The 22,140-nt window shown below is 44.2% G+C and overlaps 1 protein-coding gene across 1 annotated transcript in view; it reads left to right on the forward strand.

Moving 5' to 3' along the window:
• Window positions 1-1,373: 1,373 nt before the first annotated feature.
• RCOR1 (REST corepressor 1) overlaps window positions 1,374-22,140 on the forward strand; it is a 122,407-nt gene continuing 101,640 nt past the window's right edge. The window contains exons 1-2 of the mRNA XM_059183190.1: window positions 1,374-2,288; window positions 2,373-2,432. Coding sequence (XP_059039173.1) covers window positions 1,982-2,288; window positions 2,373-2,432 — 367 coding nt within the window. The 5' untranslated portion in view covers window positions 1,374-1,981. The remainder of the gene's footprint in view (window positions 2,289-2,372; window positions 2,433-22,140) is intronic.

A 22,140-nucleotide genomic window follows, 5' to 3' on the forward strand; every position in this document is an offset into this window, starting at 1 on the left:
GGGGGGGGGTTCCCAAGGGTACACACCTGCACGGCGTGGGGCTCTCCAACAAGAGGGATGTCTTTTTAAGGGGAGGTCAGAAGATGCGACCCTGAACTTGGTGGTGGGGGCAGGGGTCCTCCACCGGGAGGGCTCCTCCACCCGGAGGGCTCCCAGCCCTGTTACTTAAAGGCCATTTAGGCAGAAGTGAATGTGGTTACTTCACTGAAGTTCATAATGATGGTTCACGCTGCATAAAATGTGGAAGAGAACACTCTGCTTATTTATTCAGGTTTTAAAAACATAAAACTCCAGATTTCTCCCTGTAACTATTTATAGATAGAGCCGGTGTAAACTGCCCCCCTATAAAGCTCAGGTTTGAAGTAACTTAAAAGAAAAATGTCATCCGTTGATTAAAAAAAAAAAAAAAGTCATTTATAGATCTTCTCTTGCCTCCTAATTATGCAGGATCAGCGCGCCGTTTTGGGGGGAGGGCTGGTGGAGGTGGGGCTGAGGCGGACCTCCAGGGGAGTCCTCAACCCTCCTAGCCCCCACCCCCCGCCCCACTCCTCAGCCCCGCGGTCCAGCAGCCCCGAGCCGGCTGGTGACCACACTCCGGGCGGGGAGGTCTCGGGCTGGGTCGTGCCCTCCCTTGCCGGGTGCCCGGTGGGGACTGGGGGAGGCAGGGCAGGCAGCAGATCCGGAAAAGTGGCTCTTGCCTGGGAGGAAGTTGACCCTCCTCCCCTACCAAGGGCTTGGGATGAAAATAGCTTCTTCCTCTTTACCCTTCCTGGCCCCAGCCCATTTCTCTAAGTCCTCCTCCCCATTTCTGCAAGTGTCCCCTCCCGCAGGGACAGTTCGGCCCCCCTCACTGGCTCCTAAACGGCCATCGGGGCTGGCAGGGGACCCCGGCGCCCGGACTCCGCGCCGGGCAGGGGCCGCTCGGGACCCTCCCTCCGGCCCCCGCGGACCTGGCGCGCCCGCAACTCCGGCAATTGCGGCCACGTCCAGCGCCCCCCACCCAATTAGCAGAAGCCGCCACAGACCCTCCGAGCCCGCACACTGCTTCCTTTCCCTCCAGGGGAGCCGGTCACCTGGGAGCCCTGTGCCCTGCACCGGGGACCCCCGGCGCCGAGGCACCCCCCCCACCCCCTCGGGAAAGGTGGGGGCGCAATTAGTTTCTTGCAATTAGTTTCCCCTCTTTGTATCGACCCCATTCAAACTGTGGTGTAATCCTCCGCGCGAGGGGAAAGTAGTCCCGACCTCGCGTTCCATTTCTCTCCTCGCGTCGCGCAGATTTTACTTTCTGAAGCCTGCGGGACTCTCAGTGGGGCCTTTCGCGGAATGCTGGGGCAGAGGCTGCGGGGGGCGAGCGCAGGTGAGGTGGGGGGCCGCAGCGAGGGAGGGGGGGGAGGGCAGCTAACTCCTCGCTATTGCCTAGAGAGATGGATCATGGGGCGGAGAGCGATTGCAAACCTCAAACCACGTACGGCGGGCGATACGCGTCAACCGAACCTGACCAACGGAAGCCCGGAGCCTCCCCCTCCGCGCGCTCCCGCCCCCGTCCCTGACAGACGGGAGAGCCGAGCCAACCGCGCTGCCGCTCGCCCTCCGAATCCCGCAGAAGCCAATGGGAGTCCGCGGGGGGCGGAGCCAGCCCGCTTCGGGTTGGGCTGCGCGCGGCTTTCCCCCCCAGCTCGCCCCAGGCCCCGCCCCCGCCCCCCCGCCCGCTCGCGGCTCCCGGAGTAGTTAGTGCCAGTGAAGTGCGGGCGGCGATGAGAGCGAAAGTTGCGCTCGGCTCGGCGCTGGGGGTCTGAGGCGGCGCCGCGCTCCGCCCGCCAGGCCACCCCGGGCCTCGACTCGCGCCCGCGGGCTTCCAGCGCGCCCGCCCAGCCCCGCGCCCGCCCGCGCTCCCTCCCCCCACCCCCTCCGCCCCGGCCCGGCGCCCCCTCCTCAGGAGCCGCGGGGCCCCGCCGCTCGCGCCCGGCCCCGGCCCCCGCCGATGCCGGCCATGGTGGAGAAGGGCCCCGAGGTCTCAGGGAAGCGGAGAGGGAGGAACAACGCGGCCAGCGCGGCCGCCTCGGCCGCCGCCGCCTCGGCCGCCTCCGCCTCGGCCGCCTCCGCCGCCGCCGCCTCGGCCGCCGCCTCCGCCTCGACCGCCTCCGCCTCCGCCTCGGCCGCCGCCTCGGCCGCCGCCGCCCCCAGCAATGGGCAGAATAAAAGTTTGGCGGCGGCGGCGCCCAATGGCAACAGCAGCAGCAACTCCTGGGAGGAAGGCAGCTCGGGCTCGTCCAGCGACGAGGAGCACGGTAGGTGGCAGCCGCCCCGCGCCGCCCCCGCGCCGCCCCCGCGCCGCGCGCCCGCGCTGACCGCCCTGCTCTGCTTCCCCGCAGGTGGCGGCGGCATGCGGGTCGGACCCCAGTACCAGGCGGTGGTGCCCGACTTCGACCCCGGTGAGTAGCGGCCCCGCGCCCCGCGCCCCGAGGGGGCGGGGGCCGTCGGGCAACTTTTCTTTTTGTGTGTGTGAGTGTCGGGCCTGCCGTCGGCGGGAGCCCGGCGGGGCGGGCGCCGCGAGGGGAGCGCGCCGGGGACCGAGGCCCGAGCCGCCCCCGGCCGGGTCGCCGCCGCGGGCCCGCTGCGGCCCCGGGGGGAGCGCGGGCGGCGTCGGCGCGGCCGCCCCTGGCCTGGGGGCTCGGGCGGGCCGCGGGTCCCGGGCCGGGGGTCGGGGGTCGGGGTGGCGGCGCCGGAGAGTTCGCGTGCCGCGGGAGCCGCCGACCCGTCCCGTCCCGCCGGACGGCGCAGCACCGGCCTTTCGCGGCCCCTGCGGCCCCCCGCGCTCCGGCCGCCCGCACTCCCCGCGCGGCCCGCGGGGGACTGGACAAGCGACCCCGCACGCCAGCTCGGGAGCGGGCTTCCCCGAGGGCGCCTGCCCGGGAACTGCGGCTCGCTCGCGGCCGGCTGCTTTGGGGACCGGTTTGTCCATGTCCGTGTGCCTTTTCCGTTCCGCTTTCCTTGAGGGAGGGGGCGTGAGAGGACCCAGCCTCCGGGCGGGCGGCCGGAGGTCGAGGCCGCCTCCGCGAAACCCTCCAGCCTCGGGGGGGCATTGACTTTCCTCGCCGACTTCTGCGTGGAAGCAGTTGAGAGTGGCAGCAGGAAAACCTCTAATCAGACAAAGGAATTCGTCAGATTTTAGTGCGTGAGGTTCTAGCGGGGCCCCGAGCGAGGCTGCTCGTGGAGACGGTCGGCGCGGAAGACGCCGGGAAGGACGTGGGTTTTCTTCAGAAGTAAGATTCGGGGAGAATCCCGCAGAACTGGAGCTGGCAGCTCTGGCCGGAGGGCTTGCGAGCCGGACGGTACCCGTGCGGGGTCTGCCACGAGTTTCTTTGAGAAATAAATGCGCACACGCTTTTCCTTGGAAACAGGACTGCGGAGAACTGTCAGGATCCAGTCCTGGGGAAAGGAGCTTGCTCTTGAGCTGTTCCGAAGGCACTAAACTCTGGGTGTTCTTTGAAGTGAGAACACGGGCAGCCCTGAGTGAGCTGCTGGGCGCTCTGGAAAGAAATGACCTTGCCCATATCTGCCTTCTAAATCTTAGTCCGTTCATTGAAATCTCTTAAGTTTATTTAGCCTAACACCCAGGTTTGTATTCCCTTTAAATTCGGGTTAGTCTTTTTGATAGTTTCCCCTTCCCCCACGTCTTCCTTTTTTGGTAGTGACTTCTCATTTACGAGAGTGACAGGATGGGGCTGGGACCAGGCTTTTCTCTTGTAGGCATGCCTCCTCCGTTCCTTGGTTGGCCACCAGGGGAAGCATACTGTTTTTTGGTTACAGTTGACCCTATCTTCATTTTGTAGGTCAAGTCCATCTGGGTTTTAATATACAGGACATAAAGCAAAGGTTGTCACCAAGTTTCCCACACATATTTAAAAAAATCAACTGGCATAGATCTTTTCATAAGTTGGTGGATTTTTAGTATGGGTCAGTTACATTACTTTTGAAACCTTTAGTTAAATACTTTGGGTGTGACTAAGGAAAAGGGCATATCTGATGGCAGCAACAGGAATTGGTTTTCTGACATTCTTCTGTTTTTCTTTGTTTAAGATTTTTTTATTTGACAGAGATCACAAGTAGGCAGAGAGGCAGGCAGAGAGGGGGAGAGGAGGACAGGATGCTCACTGACCAGAGAGCCCGATGCGGGGCTCAGGGCCTGATCCTAGGACCCTGGGATCATGACCTGAGCCGAAGGCAGAGGCTCTAATCCACTGAGCCACCCAAGTGCCCCTCTGACGGTCTTCTAAATATGAATATCTACTCTTGAATTGTTAGTACTGATCCTGACTTCTTCGGGTTGGTTCTCTTTGAAATGGCAGATGTAGTAGGATCATATTTTGAGCTGCCCTTGTATTTTTGATGGAATAGGTACAACCATAAAAATGCTAGAGACCTGCCATTCTGAAAAGTAAAACGTTGTAAATGTTCTGCATAGTCTTACCGCCGGTTGATTGGGGTTTGGTATCAATATTTAAAAATTTCCTATTTTGTGTTGTTTTAATCTGGAAAGGAATCTAACTGATAAAAAATTTTAAGCCCTGTTTTGCCAGTCTGAGCATTGGGACACATTCATAGTTATGTTTGGAAATTATGGGGCCTTATTGTTTCCTAGTGAATTTTTTTTTTTTTTAAGATTTTATTTATTTGACAGAGAGATCACAAGTAGGCAGACAGGCAGGCAGAGAGAGAGAGAGGAGGAAGAAGGCTCCCTGCAGAGCAGAGAGCCCGATGAATTTTTTTTTTTTTAAGGTATGTTCTTATATAGAATTTAATATCTAAGGAAGGCGAGACTTCCATTTCTGATTAGAAATGGTACACCATGTTTGTTTCATGGTAAAAAAAATTTTTTTAGGTCTTTAGGCTGAAAGGTTCTTTCTGTGAAACAAGCTAGGAATAATGCAGAATTGAGATTGTGATCGTTAGTGCTTGTTGTTTCTCCTTGCCTGGGTTTTGAATGCTTTTTTTTTTTTAAACCAGAATTTGAAGAAGTGAGTGTGAAACTCCTCAGGAAGCCTTTTGTTCGTTCAGTTCTTTCTTTCTTTTAAAAACCATCTTGGTAAAGATGTGTGAGTGGAAGAAGTTGATTTTAATTTTTTTTTAAAGTCAGATTTTATTTATCTGTGGTATCCCAGCTAGACCCTATTTAGCTTTAAAAGCGAGTGGTTGAAACTAGGAACCCCTGACATTCCCTGTATAGTCCAAGGAAGATCCCCTTCTGTCATTCCGTAGGGATAGTCACATTTACTTGATAGAGCACTGTAGTCCTAAAATGCTGATTCAGTTCTTTGCATCAGATAAGGATGCAGACTACATTTGTGGACTGTGGTGTAACTTGGCAATTCAAATGATAGGAAAAGTTTCATCAATTAGTTTTAAAAACAAAGACCGTCATGTAGTTCTACATCTTAAACTTAGGCTTTGTTTCCATGTACGGCATCCAGACCGTCTTTCCATACCCCGTGTTATAGGGTATGCTGAGTTGTCATTGGTTTCTTTTAGAATTTAGTAATCATATAATAGAGTAAGAGGGAGGAATGTTTATTGTCTTATTTCTGGTTTGTTATTTCCTGCACTTGCAAAGCATAAATTAATTTGAAATGAGTAGTGTTTTTCTGTTAAAGATGTGAATGTTTCCATAATCTTACCAGTAAGCATGCAAAGGAAGGAATCTATAGCCCATATATATATGCCTATATAGCTACGTACCTCTCTATATATTTTTATAGCCTATGTATTTCTGTCATTGTTTGGTGCTTTTCCTCTTTGTTTTCTTCTAGCTGGAGAAACACAGTGACAGGATGTAAAGGTTGACTCAAGTTCTTTGTTTCCTGAAGCATGGGTTACTATATCAACTTTTATCCTGAGTTAGTTTTCAGTATCACAGTTTACTGATATTAAAACTGAGACTTACAGAAGAGGAAATTGTTAATGTAAATACTTTTGAGATAATGGTCCTTTAAAAAAGCAACTTACGTTTGGAACATTGAATCCAGTTTAATGGGATTTGAAAATTTGGGTTGTCATTGGCTTAACTGTCACTTCAGAATTGATTTCTACTAGTAAAATGTGTTCTGCTTTGATGAGGAATAATTTTACTGACCAGAGGGTCTTGATTGGCTTTTCATTTTTTTTTACTGGTGGTTCTGTGTTCCTCTTTGAACACATTATTTTCTATACTTCAGTTTCACTGTAAAAATCAGTTTTTTTTTTTTTTAAGATTTTATTTATTTATTTGACAGGCAGAGATCACAAGTAGGCAGAGAGGCAGGCTGAGAGAGAGGAGCAAGCAGGCTCCTCGCTGAGCAGAGAGCCCGATGCGGGGCTCGATCCCAGGACCCTGGGATGATGACCTGAGCCGAAGGCAGAGTCTTTAACCCGCTGAGCCACCCAAGCACCCCGTAAAAAGCAGTTTTATAAGTATTCTAAAATTCACAAGTTAGAGTGAATGTTTTGTGATTTAAACATACTTTGAGGCAGTGTTCACCCAACCCTGAGAGGTTAGCATAAAGATAAATCCTGTGAGATCAGCTTTGTCAAGTTGTGTGGTAAGGACACACCTAGAACTGGTTGTGTGGAGATGGAATTCCCTAGGTCTGTGCCTAAGCAGGTGCTGAAGGTAGAGCTGGTCACGTTATCCCCAGGAACCTGTTTTCTCAGTCATAAATCAGGGGTTGTTTGCATCACAGATAGTCCGTGATTACGTCAGTTACAGTCCTCTCTGTAATTTTTTTTTTTTTTGAGATTTATTTATTTGAGAGAGAACATGAGTGTGAGAGTGGGGGTTGGGGCAGAAGGAGAGGGAGAGAAGCACACTGCTGGGTGAGCGTGGAGCCCAAAGACCCTGAGATCACTACCTGAGCCAGAATAAGAGTCAGAGCCTTGACTGACTGTGCCACCGAGGCACAGCCTTCTTTGTAATTTCATGTTTCTTTCAGAAGCAGTGTACAATAGATTGAGAGAGCCTGGGCTGTGAGAATCCTCAGACTTGGATTCGGGTCCTGGTAGTGCCTCTTGCCACCTGTTTGTGTTGACCCGGGCAAGTTACTTCACTTTTGTCTTCATCTGTAAAGCAGGTAATAGAACTTCTTAACTTATACATGTAAAATGCCTAGCACAGTGCCTGGCACACAGAGTGCTAAGTAAACATTTTTTCCTATCCTTATTCTAATTATCATTCATGTAACCTAAATTGCCAAGTAGTGGTCCTTGCATCACCTGCATTATTGATAGGGAAGCCTGGGTTATAATGAAGCCATTAATTTGAACATAAGTCATGCGTTGAGATATTTGAAGATGATTGCTCTTAAGTCACATTTACTTGATACAGCTTAGTTATATACCCTTTCCTGGAAGACGGAGGAGTCCAAAACATTTTATATACCAGAAAAGAATACTGAGGACTAGAGAACATAGGTAAAGATCTTCAGATCAAGCTTCTAGATAGTAATAGACAGCTTGAATCCCTCCCTGGGCCAGGGGAAGTACACATTAACTAGGTTTTGAGTCAGGGAGTTTCTGCTCTAAATGTTGAGGTTCTTATCTTTAAGTTAATGCTTTCAAGGTGGAGTTCTACCACAGTACTCCCTTCCACAGATGGTGACTGTGATTCAAAGGTTAGCTGGTTGAGACCGACCAGAACATAGTTGTTCTAAAATCAGTGTTAAGGGGTGCCTGCGTGGCTCATCGGTTAAGTATCTGACTTTGGCTTGAGTCATGATCTCAGGGTCCTGGGATCAAGTCTCCACAACAGGCTCCCTACTTGTGCTCTTCCTCTCTCTCTCAAGTAAATAAAGAAAATCTTAAACAAACAAACAAAACCAATGTTAACTTGTACTGAAGAAATTCAGGCTTACTTTTAGAAAGTCATTTTCCTTGTCATTATAAGTTTCTGTAGGGCAGTTTAATTGAAAAAATCTTAAGTCTTTGGAGATGATACATTAAGATTCTATCCAAGTTACTGTATTTTCCCAGGTTGTCTTTTTATATTTTCTTTTTTGCTGCATAGATTTTTGTAATCAGTTTATGGTTTAGCTCTCATTTTTCTTCTGAGTTTTTCCTCAGAGTTTCCCTGCATAATGTAAAAAGAAACAGGCTTTGGGGCACCTGGGTGGCTCAGTGGGTTAAGCCTCTGCCTTCGGCTCAGGTCATGGTCTTAGGGTCCTGGGATCTCAGGGACCCTGCTTCCTCCTCTCTCTCTGCTTGCCTCTCTGCCTACTTGTGATCTCTCTGTCAAATAAATAAAGTCTTTGGGGAAAAAAATAAAAACAAAATAGGCTTTTATATGTCCCCTACTCTAATGGAAAACAGTGATCTTTGCTAAGGTGTATGTAAGTTTGTATTTGTATTAAAAACAGGACTTGAAATCACTTTCTTGGGGAGGAAATCACTGTAGTAATGTACTAGAAGTCTGAATAAGGTAGATTGGGGATTGATTGCTGATTCAGTGATTTGGACAGAATTAATTCCTCCCACAGCTTTAAATAGCAATTGTGGAAAGTGTTTGTGACCCTAGAAATGATAGGGTTATAGTTGTAATATAACAGTTTCTTCTGTGTTTTGAATGTTTTATTAATACATCTTATCTAATGTCTATTTGAGTTTTATGGTTTCTCTGTTGATTTTTATTATGCATTTTAAAAAAGATTTTTAAGTAATCTCTATATCTGACGTAGGGCTCGAGTTTACAACACAGAGATCAAGAGTCATGTACCCCACAGTTGAGCCATCCAGACCCCCCTGCCTTGATGATTTTTTTTGAACGGAGTATTTTAAAGTTGGTTAAAGGTGGCAAAAAGTGTTCTAAAATGTTTGAGAGAAATATTTTAGGATAACATTAAAATGTCATTTATTTTTAAGATTTTATTTGAGCGAGAAAGAGAGCGCCCTCTGGCTGGGGCGTGTGGCAGAGGCAGAAGCAGACTCCCCGCTGAGCAGAGAACCCAATGTGAAGATCAATCCTGGGACCCCGAAATCATGACCTGAGCCAAAAACAGACGCTTAATTGACTGAGCCACCCAGACGCCCTCCAGGCTCCCCTTAACATCTCATTTATTTTTTTATTTTTTATTTTTTAAAATAAGTCCTTAACTTTATTATTATTATTATTTTTTAAAGATTTTATTTATTTGACAGATGGAGATCACAGAGAAGCTGGCAGAGAGAGAGGAAGCAGGCTCCCTGCTGAGCAGAGAGCCCAATGCGGGGCTCGATCCCAGGACCCTGGGATCACGACCTGAACCGAAGGCAGAGGCTTTAACCCACTGAGCCACCCAGGCACCCCCTAACATCTCATTTAAATGACATTTTAATGGAGTGCCTGGGTGGCCCCTCCCCACTGCTTGCGCACACTCTCTCTCAAATAAATAAAATCTTAAAAAAAAAAAAAAAAATGAGGGATGCCTGAGTGGTTCAGTTGGTAAAGCGTCTGCTTCAGCTCAGGTCATGATCCTGGGGTCCTGGGATCAAGTGCAGCATAGGGCTCCTAGTCAGGAGAGAGCCTGCTTCTCCCTCTCCCTCTGCCTGCCGCCTCCCCTGCTTGTGCTCTTTGTCTCTCTCTCTCTGACAAATGGTTAAAAAAGTAAATAAAAATAAAGTAAATGAGGTGTTAACAAGATTTAACAATATGTCCTGAAACTCTTATTTTTCAAATTAGTTACATTCTTTAAAGATGTGGATCTTAATGAAAATTGAACACCAGACATAATTTTTGAAGTTTCTAGATTTTTTTCTCCATCAGAGGAACAAGAGTGAAAATTGTAATGCCCATGTAATCCAACCTTCCTCTGTCCTAGATGAGGAACGTAAGAGCTAGAGAGATAAAATGCCTTATGTTTATCTCTCTTTCAATATGTAATCATTGAAAGTGTCACAAGGTTGACTTGAGGCCATATGAGGCCAAACTTCAAACTTGGGTTATTTTAGATGTTGTCGAGTCTTGTTACTGGGTACAATAATTGGGAACAATAATATGAGTTCAGAATTTGAGAATGAGACGTAAGAATTTTAAAAGTTTAAAAATTGAAGTAGCTGGATAGTTATTATGCATAATTTGAATATTTTTGAGTATTACCATTGGATAGGATAGAATTGTAATGATAGAGTTACTTAAAAAAGTAAACATTCAGATAGAACAGCAAGGAATGTATGTACCCACCACTGTATTAATACTTAATATTAGGCTGTATTTGTGTCAGGCGCAGCTGAAGGCTAATTCTTTCACTTCCTCCATAATCTGAAGTTGATCTATATTTTTCCTGTGATTGTTCATTTGCATCCTCTGAGAAGCAGATGCCAGGACGGGATTAGATGTGCAGGAGATTCATAGCGGTAACTGCCTGTGAAGGATAGAGAGGAGAGGAAGGTTAGGTGGCAAAGGCCTTCAAATGGGTATCGGTGTGACACCCTTGAAGGAAGACAGAAGGCAGGATGATTTGTGGTTGGATCCTAAAGTTGGAGTGAAGCTTGGAGAAAGTCTCAGCCAGAGAAGATTGTTGGTTAGAGGACTCCGTAGGGCAGGAGTGGCCCGCTCGAGGATGCTTGCTGTGTTCAGTCATGGGCTTGGCGCTGGTGTGAATGCTGCAGTGGATCCCAAAGGTGCCAGACGGATGGGACTGCCAGCTAATTAAACATCTCCCAGCACTTTCTCCCTTGAAGAGAAATCTGAGTGCCATGCTCAAGGCCTTCAGAATTCCCATGTATGTTTTTGTATTTTAATACATACTTATGTATGACTAACAATATGTTTTGTTATGTGAGTCTTTTTGTAAATGAAATTATTTTGTATATTCGTTTGCTTTGATGCTTCCCAAACAAGTTCATGTCCACTAATGAGGCACAGGAGTTCCGTTTTCACCCAACGAGCACTGGACTGTTAGATTTACTGACTTTTTTGCAGTGCTGCCCTTTTGTGGTTTTATGTTGGCATTTTCATTTCTTTTTTAAAGATTTTATTTATTTGAGAGAGAGAGAGAGCATGTGAGCATGCAAGTGGGGGGTGGTGGCAGAGGGAGAGGGAGAAGCAGACTGCTCGCTGAGCAGGGAGCCCCCATGTGGGGCTTGATCCCAGGACCCTTAGATCATGACCTGAGTCTGAGGCAGACAGTTAATCAACTGAGCCACCCAGGCATCCCTTTGTCATTTTTCTAATTACTGGTGAGATTAAACGTCTTTTTATATGTTTTTTGACTGCTTGGATTCCTCCTATGAATATGCCTTTTGCTGTTTTTCTGTAGGGTGTTGGTCTTACTGATTTGTATGAGTTCTTTATTTATTTGGATACTAAATCCTTTGTTAGGCTTGCATATATAGAGTTTTTGTTTTCTCTTTAGCATGTGGGGGTATTAATTGAGTTTTTTTGATTAGGAAGGAATAAAAATAATATCCCTGATGGGACATATTTCTGCTTAAAGCCTGGCCTTGGAATGTAGCCCCTGTAGTATTCATCACTAGGGTTCTTGATCTGTGAGAGGAATGTTACTGAGAACTGTCATCTTTCTTTTGTTTTGTTTCATTGTCATCTTGGTATACTGAACTATTAGCCCACATTACAGTGCCAGATGACTTGGAAAGCTCTGATTTAATTTCTGTCCAGCATGTAGTTAAAGCTGCAGCATGTTAGAGGTTAAAGTTAATGACTTTAGTTCCTGTAATGGTTGGTTAGTTTCTTACAAATAGTTAAGGTGCTAAAATTCATCTGTCTGATGGATTTGCCCCTACTTTTGAGGGAATGGGTGAGTTTGTTGGTGGGGAGGTAAAACTTGTCATCATTAACAGAAAACCTTTAAAGGATTGCTCTTTCAGTGCCAGGTCAAGGTGTGCTTACTATGGTCCAGTCTGGTTTGGATACTTTGTTAAGTAACTGAACACACAGTCACAACAATCATATAAAGTTGTTCTCTCAGTTTTCTAGATGAGGAAACAAAGGCTTATTGTTCTGGCTTAACCGAATAACTTGCCTAAGGTAGCGCATTCGAAGGTGCCATTAGTTGTAAGATGTGCCGTTATTTTATATATCACCAAGAAAGGGAAAACTCTAAGACACCATTAACTGTGAAGTTGCAGTTAGATTTCAGCTTAATATACTTCAGGGAGAGTCAGCCAGAAATCCTTTTTAAGACAGACACTTGGGTAGGAGTAGTGCTGTGTTGGGTCTGTTGATTAGTTGCTTCCATGTGCTCCAGGTGTTCTGGAGTTTTAGGTTTAGGATTGCCAGAATCCGTTTTATGTCCAGTTACATTCCTCTTTGGTCCGGCAGTGAAGATACAGATTGGTTTGGTCGATTGGCACAAACTGGATGAGTTGCTTTACTCCTGCATGTATGTTGAAATATAGTCGTCTTTGGAGCTTAAAATACAATTGTAGGATTTTTTTTGAGGGGAGTGGTTTCTTATGATTGTATGATTTAAGGTTATAATGGGTGGTGTTATGTTGGCTACCCCTTAGTTTAACAGATAAGAATATAATATTTATGGGCGCCTGGGTGGCTCAGTGGGTTAAAGCCTCTGCTTTCGGCTCAGGTCATGATCCCAGGGTCCTGGAATCAAGCCCCGCATCGGGCTCTCTGCTTGGCAGGGAGCCTGCTTCCTCCTCTCTCTCTGCCTGCCTCTCTGCCTACTTGTGATCTCTGTCTGTCAAATAAATAAAATCTTTTTAAAAATGTGTAATATTTAAATATTGTTTATCCCATCCTCTTGTCCATTTTTCCACAGGTTCACATTGAACTTGAGCTGGGGAGTGAATTTAAGAACCATGTCTTGGATAGTATGTGAAATGATAAAATATCTGAGAGAATAATCTAATTAATTAATTAATTATTGAGAGAGTATTTTTATTTATTTATTTTTAAGTTTTTTTGTGAAGGTGGTACCATTTTTTTTAAAAAAAAGATTTTATTTATTTATTTGACAGAGATCACAAGTAGGCAGAGAGGCAGGCAGAGAGAGAGAGAGAGAGAGAGAAGCAGGCCCCCTGCTGAGCAGAGAGCCCGATGCAGGGCTCGATCCCAGGACTCCAGGATCATGACCTGAGCCAAAGGCAGAGGCTTAACCCACTGAGCCACCCAGGTGCCCCTTGAGAGAGTATTTTTAAAAACCTTTGATTTTACCTGTACCAGCTATCTGGTTAGTATTTGTTCAGCAACTAATTTCCCTTTCTTGCATATTATTCCCATCTTTCCTCCCCTACCCCCCCCCCCCCCAAACTAACCCTGCCTCTCATTCCAAAGTATATATTTCTTGGTGTCATTAGTTAATTTGGTTTTATTTTTCAGAGACCAGGGTATAAAGGCAATTGCAATCCTTTTTCTTTTTTTTTTTTTTTTAAAGATTTTATTTATTTATTTGACAGACAGAGATTACAAGTAGGCAGAGAGGCAGGCAGAGAGAGAGAGAGGAGGAAGCAGGCTCCCCGCTGAGTGGAGAGCCCGATGCAGGACTCGATCCCAGGACCCTGAGATCATGACCTGAGCCGAAGGCAGCGGCTTAACCCACTGAGCCACCCAGGCGCCCTGCAATCCTTTTTCTGATCAACTCAAATGTGAGCTGTGTCATGTTTGATTTTATCATAGTGTAATTTAACTAAGGACCAAATTGCCTAAGGACTAATTGTTGTCTGCCGAGAACCTCAAGGATTCCTTCGTATTAAAGTGAAGCTGTTTAAGTAGTCTTTGCTCCTAAAGTTTAGCTGTGATATCATCTTTTCCATTTTCATCTGTTGGCCAGGAAACACTACCTGATGGCCTATATCTGAAAAGGTTAATTAAAATTTCGAGGTTAGCTAAACATTAATATTTACCTGAATGTAGGGCATTTCTCTGTTGTCTCACACACACACGTGCACTCTCTCACTTCAGGTTCCGTTCCTTCTTTACCTCTAGTGGCATGGAAGCTCTTCGACTTGGGGCTTGTTCTGCTTTCAAATTTAGCATGGACGTAGGGAGACCAGGATAGTAGAGAGTAGAATAAGGAATTAGTGTGGTCTTAATACTGTCCGAGTTTTCTGGGAGCTAGTTCTTCCGTGTACTTCTGCTTTTCTAGAGTGCAGTAGGATAGTTTTTAGAATCACCAGTTCAGGTTTAAGTATTTTAAGGCTCATTTGCTAACTTGTCACAGCTGAATGTGATTCTGAACCATGTGCTTGGTTTGGCTGACTTTCCTTGAATAGGCATTTTGTAATGGACATTTAATAACTAAGCATCAAGTTCAGTTACTGAAGAAGTGAAAACCCAAGGAAAAATGAACTTTTAAATTGATGGTAAAAGCTGACTTCCCTCATTTTCCATGCTTTTCTTACAGTGAATCTGTATAAATTAGAGGTGTACATCTTGCTTAGAAACGTTAAAATTTTTTTCTCAAGGTGAGATTCATGTGACTAAAATTAGCCATTTTAAAGGGAACGATTTATTGGCATTTCGTACATTCATTAATACATTGTGCAACCACCACCCTGTCTAGTTCCAAAATATTTTTATCTCCCTAAAAGTTGATCTCATCCCCACTAGGTGGTTACTTCTCACTCCCCACAGCCCCCAGTACACTGCTGATAGTATACGGAGAGTATGTATCCGGACAGTATTGTGAGACGTGGTGCAGTGGGGTCCCCTCATTCCTCCTGTGGTGGAGGGCAGGGGAATTGAAGGAACCAGGAAGTTTTAGGTGATATGATTCTTTGAGCCAGTCTTTAAAAAATAGTTTTCCAGGGGCTCCTGACAGGCTCAGTCAGTGGAGCATGTGACTCTGGATCTTGAGGTTGTAAGTTCGAGCCCCACATTGGGCATGGGGCTTAAAAAAATAGCTTTTCACTGTTTATGGTCCTTATTAATTTTAAAGTTATTATTTATAAGCTATAAATATTAAAAATTATTTTGAAAGTTCTAATCTTAAACTTTTATCCATATTTTCTTTTTATCTTGAGCTGTGTTGTCCACTACTCTATAAAATAATATAACCACTATATAATATAATCACTACTCTGCAAATATATTTAAATTTAAATTTATTGAAATTAAATAATTTTAAATTTATTAAAATTAAAAATTAATAAAAATTAAATTAATTAAAATTAAATAATAAAATCTAATAAATTTAAATAAAATTAAATTATTAAAGTTGCATACTGGCCATTTCAGTCAGTAAAGCATGTGACTCTTGATCTCGGAGTCATGAGTTCCAACCCTCGGGCATATAGCTTATTTAAAACAAAACTAAACTAAACTAAACAAAAAATTCAGTTCTGTCACGCTAGCCACATTTCAAGTGCTCTATAGCCCTATGTAGTTACTGGTTACCATATTGAACAGTACAGAATAGAATGTTTCTGTTGTCCCAGAAAGTTCTGTGAGAGAGCAGTGACCTAGAGATTGTGATGACTTGAAAGTGTTCTTGTTTTCAATTTTTACAATTAGTTCAGAAGTTTTGCCTCTTTAGTGAAAGTATGTGGTGAAACGGGATTTTGGTGCAACTGTTTGATATTACGATGGTTGTGTTCTGGAGTCTTACAGTGGGGTATTTGTTTAAACAGTGTTATTAAGTAATTCGTAATGAGGTCTCTTGAAAGCAAGTAAAAATGGAAAGCTTAGGAGAGCTTTGTTTTCCAAGGTGGTTATTTAGTACCTAATTAAACCAGAATGATGATTAAGATGTAGGGCTATGTTGAAGATAATGTAGGACTTAAAAAATCGGCAGTATGAAGTCTTAGCCTGTCTTCAAAGATTAGGTTTCTAAAAAACAGCCTTATTGAGGTATCATTGACAAACTGTACATATTTAAAATGTACAGTTAGACATATGATAGGCTTATTGAAGTCCCACTGCTTACTGATGCTATGGTCAGTCTTTTGTTTTGTTTTCCTTTTGAATACTTTCTATTGCTCTATCTTTATTATTCATTTGCAATGTCTAATCTGCCCTCAATCCCATTTTTCATTTCAGACATTATGGGTTTCATACCTAGACTTTTGATTTGGGTCTTTTTAAAAAAATATACATTTCATTGGGGCGCCTGGGTGGCTCAGTTGGTTGAGTGTCCTACACTTGATTTTGGCTAAGGTTGGTCATTGTCTCAGGGTTGTGGGATCGAGCCCTGTGTCAGGCTCCTTATGCAGCATGGAGTCTGCTTGTTCCTTTCCTCTGCTCCTCTTGCTTGCACTCTCTGGGGAGCCTGGGTGCCTCAGTGGGTTGGGCCTCTGCCTTCTGCTCAGGTCATGATCTCAGGGTCCTGGAATTGAGCCCCTCAGCAGGGAGCCTGCTTCCGCCCCGACCCCTGCCTGCTTCTCTGCCTACTTGTGATCTCTCTGTCAGATAAATAAATAAAATCTTTTTAAAAAAATGAGTAGGGGTTCCTGGGTGGCTCAGTAGGTTAAAGCCTCTGCCTTCAGCTCAGGTCATGATCCCAGGATCCTGGGATCGAGTCCTGCATTGGACTCTCTGCTCAGCAGGGAGCCTGCTTCCCTTCCTCTCTCTCTGCCTGCCTCTCTGCCTACTTGTGACCTCTGTCTCTCAAATAAATAAATAAAAACCTTAAAAAAATTACAAAAAAGTAAATAAGTAAAATCTTAAAAAGTGTATAAAATTATATATTTCTTTTTTTTTTTTAAAGATTTTGAGAGAGGGAGAGCTGGGGGGAGGGGCAGAAGGAGGAGGAGAGAGAGAATCTCAAGCAGACTCTGCACTGAGTGTGGGGCTGATGTGGGGCTTGATCTCAGAATCTTGAGATCATGACCTGAGCCAAAATCGAGAGGACACTTAACTGAGTCATCCAGGTGTTCCCGTGTGTGTGTGTGTGTGTGTGTGTGTGTGTATACTTTTTTTGGGCTTCTGCTTAGCATAGTCAGTCTTTCCTTTAATACCTTAGACACATTGAAATACAGTTATAATTGTTTTAATGCTTTTGTCTACTAATTCTATCATCTGCGTCATTTCTGGGTTGGTTTTGATTGATTTTTCTCCTCATTATGGGTTGCCTTTTCCTGCTTCTTTGCTTGTCTGGTAGTTTTTGTTTGGATGCCAGACATTATGAATTTTACTTTGATGGATGCTGGATATTTTTGTATTCCTATAAATATTCTTGAGCTTTTTTTCTGGGACATGGTTAAGTTCCTTAGAAATAGCTTGTTCATTTCAGATCACTTAAATTTTAAGCTTTGGTAGGCAACATCAGAGCAGCATTTCATCTAGGGCTGATTATTTCCCACTACTGAGTCAAAACTCTTCTGAGTACCCAGTAGTCCATGAATTCTGAGGTTTGCTACTTTGGCTGTTGGGAACAAGAAGTCTTCTTGGCCCTGTGTGAGCTTCATGGATTGTTCCTTTTTATTGTTTTGGGTGGTTTTCCATTCAGAAACCTTAAGTGTTTTCCTTATAGGGATGTGCTAATATGCTCTTCAGTACCCTTCTGAATATCTGAGGGGACACTTTGCAGGTCTCTGGCATCCCAGCTCTGCGCAGCCGTCTCTTTCTTCTGATACTCTTCCCTGCAGACTGCCTTGTTCCTTCAACCCAGAAAGATTGTTTCCCTGAGTCCCCATCCCCATGCTGTCAGTCGGACACTCTCTGCAGGCAATAACCTGGGGCAGTTGTAGGATTTACTTCGTTTCTCATCTCTCCGGACTCACTGTACTTTGTTGCCTGCTGTCCAGTGTCTTGGTTGCTTCATACAGTTGTCCAGGTTTTAGTTGTTCATTATAACAGGGTAAATCGGTTCATGCCACTCTATCTTGGCTAAAAGCAAAAGGCTAGATTTTAAAAATTTTCCTTTTTTTTTTTTAAGATTTATTTACTTATTTTCTTAAAGCTAGGCAGAGGGGCACCTGGCTGGCCCAGTCCAAGGAGCCTACAACTCTTGGTCTCCAGCTTGTGAGTTCAAACCCCACTTTGGGTGTAGAGATTGCTTAAGCAAATAAACTTAAAAAAGATAAGCAGAGGAATTAAGTAAATAAAATTCAAAAGGCAAGCAGGGGAATTACACTCCCCCCCTCCCTTTTTAAAAAAGTTTTATTTATTTAATCTCTATACTCAGTGTGGGGCTCAAACTTATGACTCAGAGCCAGGTGGGCACCCTGTTACATTTCCTTTTTGTTGGAAAATATTAATACTTGTTTTATATATTGTCTTCTGCCCCTAACCACCATAGGTTTATGGTTTCTTCTTAAAGTTGTTATGGCTTTTAAACTTTCCAATATGGATTTTATGTTCATGAAAACATTCTGTAAATAGCATAATAATGCTTTTAGAAAGCATAATGCCAAATTTTGTGTTTTTATATGGCCACTCTTGGTTTCAGTATTTGTAATAAAGGGCTTCTTCTGATATACCTGCTCATTGAAGCTTGATGATTCTGGCCCACAATTTTCCAAAAGAAGATAGTTTTTTAAAATTCACCATTCTTTAGGAAGTAAATTATTTAAAACTTACTACTTCTAATGTATTTTTAAGAAAAGTATGATTTAGGAAATATCTCATTCTTAGACTGTCTTGGACCTCCCTCTTGCTGGAATGTAGTAAAATGAGTATTTATGTGTATTCCTTTTGAAACATAGAATTTTTATTGTTTTCTAGTCATTTTCAGCCAGGTGTCTTCGAGTTTTTTGAACATCTGGCACATTCAAATGCCATATATTAATGCTAAACTAAATTAGAGTTTTATGGATCAGTTCATGAACTATCATCTTGAGTGGCCACTTGGTGTTCTGCCTGCTTGGAAGCAGGTCAGTTGCCATGGCATGGCCGTTTTGGTACAGCATTGTTAATGGTGCCGAGAAGTTGGGGGTTGGGGATGCAGGCCCCTTACTCTGCTAAAGTAGCTTATAAACGGGGATAGCTGAACTTCTGTTTAGCTTTGCATAGTAAGTTTCTAAGGAATGTTTAAAGAGTTTTATTGCTATAAAATCTTTTAAAATCACACTTCCTGCCTTATTAAGAACAAGTAGCAATAGCAAAGCAGAAGTGTTGATACCAGTGATTTGAAGTGTAGGTTCTACAAACTTTCATGTAGTTGAGACAAAGCTAATAATCATTAGGCATTCTAAAAGCATTCAGCTTTTACCTCAGACTTATTCATTGGTTGGCTGTGTTTAATTGTGAAGGGAAAAAACCAAGAACATGTACAAAATTGGAATTACACTGTGGGAAAGTAAGATGAGATGTGTTCAGGTGGTTTGTTTGTTTTTTAGTTTTTATCTTTTTAGGAATATGGCTGTGACCCTTTGGACATGTCTGTTGCCTTGCTTTCACACATTCCACTTTTGTACAAGTTTTTAGGAATTCATCACGTGAGAATGTGACGGACTCCTTATACTTTTGCCGACCTAAAAACACTAAATTTTTTCTGTGAGAGGATATTATATGTAGAGTTTCCCTAAATATTAGTAACTTTGCTTTTTCTTTTGGCCGATGAAAATTTGAACATGGAGAAAAAATAGAATATTAATGAACCCTGTTATGTTTAGCAACCATTTAATAAGTGATTTTGTCATATTTTGTTAATTAAAGAGAGTCTTTATGGCTTAAGTTTAGTAAATTTGCTTTTAAGTTGTATTTGCACATTAAAGAAAATAAAGTTTTATATTAGACCTAATTATTTATTGAATGTTTACTATTTTCCATGGTCATAAAATGTCTAGTCTGGTATGATAAATGCCGTGTTATAGGGGCATACCTGTGCTCTGAGAGCCTGTGGGTTGGTGCGACTAGGTGGCCTGGTTGAAATGGGGTGTGGAAGGGGAGGCTTTCCTGCAGTGACCCTTCAGGTGGGTCTGGAAGGGCAGCTGAAGAAACGATGCGCCAGGCTGAGGGAGGCATGTATTTACATAGAGTCCGATGGGTAGGGAGGGCTTGACTCTTTCTTTCTTCTTCTTCTTCTTTTTTTTTTTTCCTAAGATTTTATTTATTTATTTGACAGAGAAAGACATAGCAAGAGAGGGATCACAGGCTGGGGGAGTGGGAGAGGGGAGAAGCAGGCTTCCCGCAGAGCAGGAAGCCGGATGCAGGACTTGATCCCAGGACTCTGGGATCATGATCTGAGCCCAAGGCAGACCCTTGGCGACTGAGCCACCCCGGCGCCCGAGGGCTTGCACAGGAATCATGAGTAGTTTGATATAATTAAAACTCAGGTAGGTAATCCGTGTTGGAAGGTGAGACAGGAGAAGTAGGTACATACTAATCACAAGGGCCTTTGTGCCAAGCTGAGGAATTTATTTCATTTTGAAATAATAGCTTTATTAAGATGTAATTCACATAACTTTTTGTTTTTAAGATTTTATTTATTTATTTGACAGAGAGAGAGATCACAAGTAGGCAAAGAGGCAGGCAGAGAGAGAGAGAGAGAGAGAGAGAGGAGGAAGCAGGCTCCCCCATGAGCAGGGAGCCCGATATGGAGCTCGATCCCAGGACCCCGAGATCACGACCTGAGCCAAAGGCAGAGTCGTTAACCCACTGAGCCACCCAGGTGCCCCTAATTCACATAACTTTTAAACTGTGCAATTTGGTGGGTTTTCATAGAGTTGTGCAACCATTACCCCTATCTTAATTTCATTTTCATTACTCCAAAAGAAATCCTGTGCTTAATAGCAGTCATTCCCTATTTGGAATTTAAGTGTTGTTTAAATGATTTTCAACAGTCATTAAAGAGTAAGTCTCTTTGATATGCATAAAAATTATACACTTTCCTTCATGTTTATATTATGGAAGCAGTGATATAATATTTTTGTGAAATAATGCATATTGTATTGACCATGTGTTTTATTTTTTATTTTATTTATTTTTAGAGTGGGAGGTGGGAAGGGGCAAAGCGAGGGGTAAAGAATCTTTTTTTTTTTTTTTTTAAGACTTTATTTATTTATTTGACAGACAGAGATCACAAGTAGGCAGAGAGAGAGGAGGAAGCAGGCTCCCTGCTTGAGCAGAGAGCCCGATGCGGGACTCCATCCCAGGACCCTGGGATCATGACCTGAGTCGAAGGCAGAAGCTTTAACCCACTGAGCCACCCAGGGGCCCCGGGGGGGAAAGAATCTTAAGCAGGCTCTGTTCTCAGCACAAAGCCTGGTTTGGGTCTTGATCCCACAACTATGAGATCATGACCTGAGCCGAAGTCAAGCGTCTGACTCTTAACTGACTGAGCCACCCAGGCACCCTGACCATGTATTTTAAAACCACACTACTGCGTTTTGGAGAATCATTGTTCTTCAGTGAGTACCACTGGAGAATTTTAAGCCAGAGGGTTTTGTGAATGTGAGTGCAGTTTGGAAAGATCATTGGTTGTTGTGTTGAAGAGAGCTTGTATAAGAATGGATTCAGTGAAGATAGAGAATGCTAATCATTCATTCAGAAACTTTTAAGTGAGCATCTACTATTTTTTTCCAGACACTGTTCTAGGCTCTCTGAACAAACTAGATATTCTCAACTCTCATGGAATTAAGTTTCAGTGAGGGGAAAGAAATGAGGATGGATTTGAAGTTCTTAAGCTGTTAGAATAGACTTTGATGGTAGGTTAGATGTGGGGTGCAGGGAGGCCACGGTGACTTCTGGATTTCTGGCTTAGGTGACTGGTTAACTGTTGATGCTGTTCACTGACATCAGAGCTGTAAGAGTTTTGAGATTGAGATGCCTGCACATAATAATTCAGGCAGTATTTATTGGACTGTCATGGACTCGTCTCCTGTCTTTCTAAGTTAGGTCTACGTTGTGTATCTTCTGTGTGTACACCTTGTTACTTAGCTTTATTATGGCACTTCTCCATCTTTAGTTGCTGGCTTTTACGTCTTTTCTGCTGCTTGTTGAATGTGGGAACTGTCCATCTCATTTTTGGATCCGTCCTGCAGACCATTTATACTAGCAGGCTCTATGTAATTCTTACTGTCTCTGCTGCTCCCGTCATCATCGGAAACTCCGGGCTCTGCAGTAGCCTTTGGTAAGTCTCCTGCTTCTGTGTATTAAAATGTAAGTCAGTATGTTTCTCTGCCATTTAAAACCTCACAGTGGCCCACATTTGACAGTGGCCTTATAAGACCTAATTAGTCTGGTCTTGCACTACTACTCTGACTTTACCTCCTTCCCTCGTTTCAGATCTTTGCTCAGATGTTGCAGTCTCAATGACACCATCTTTTTTTTTTTTTTTTTTT

This window comes from Mustela lutreola, chromosome 7 (assembly GCF_030435805.1).
Source record: "Mustela lutreola isolate mMusLut2 chromosome 7, mMusLut2.pri, whole genome shotgun sequence".
Taxonomy (NCBI): Eukaryota; Metazoa; Chordata; class Mammalia; order Carnivora; family Mustelidae; genus Mustela; species Mustela lutreola.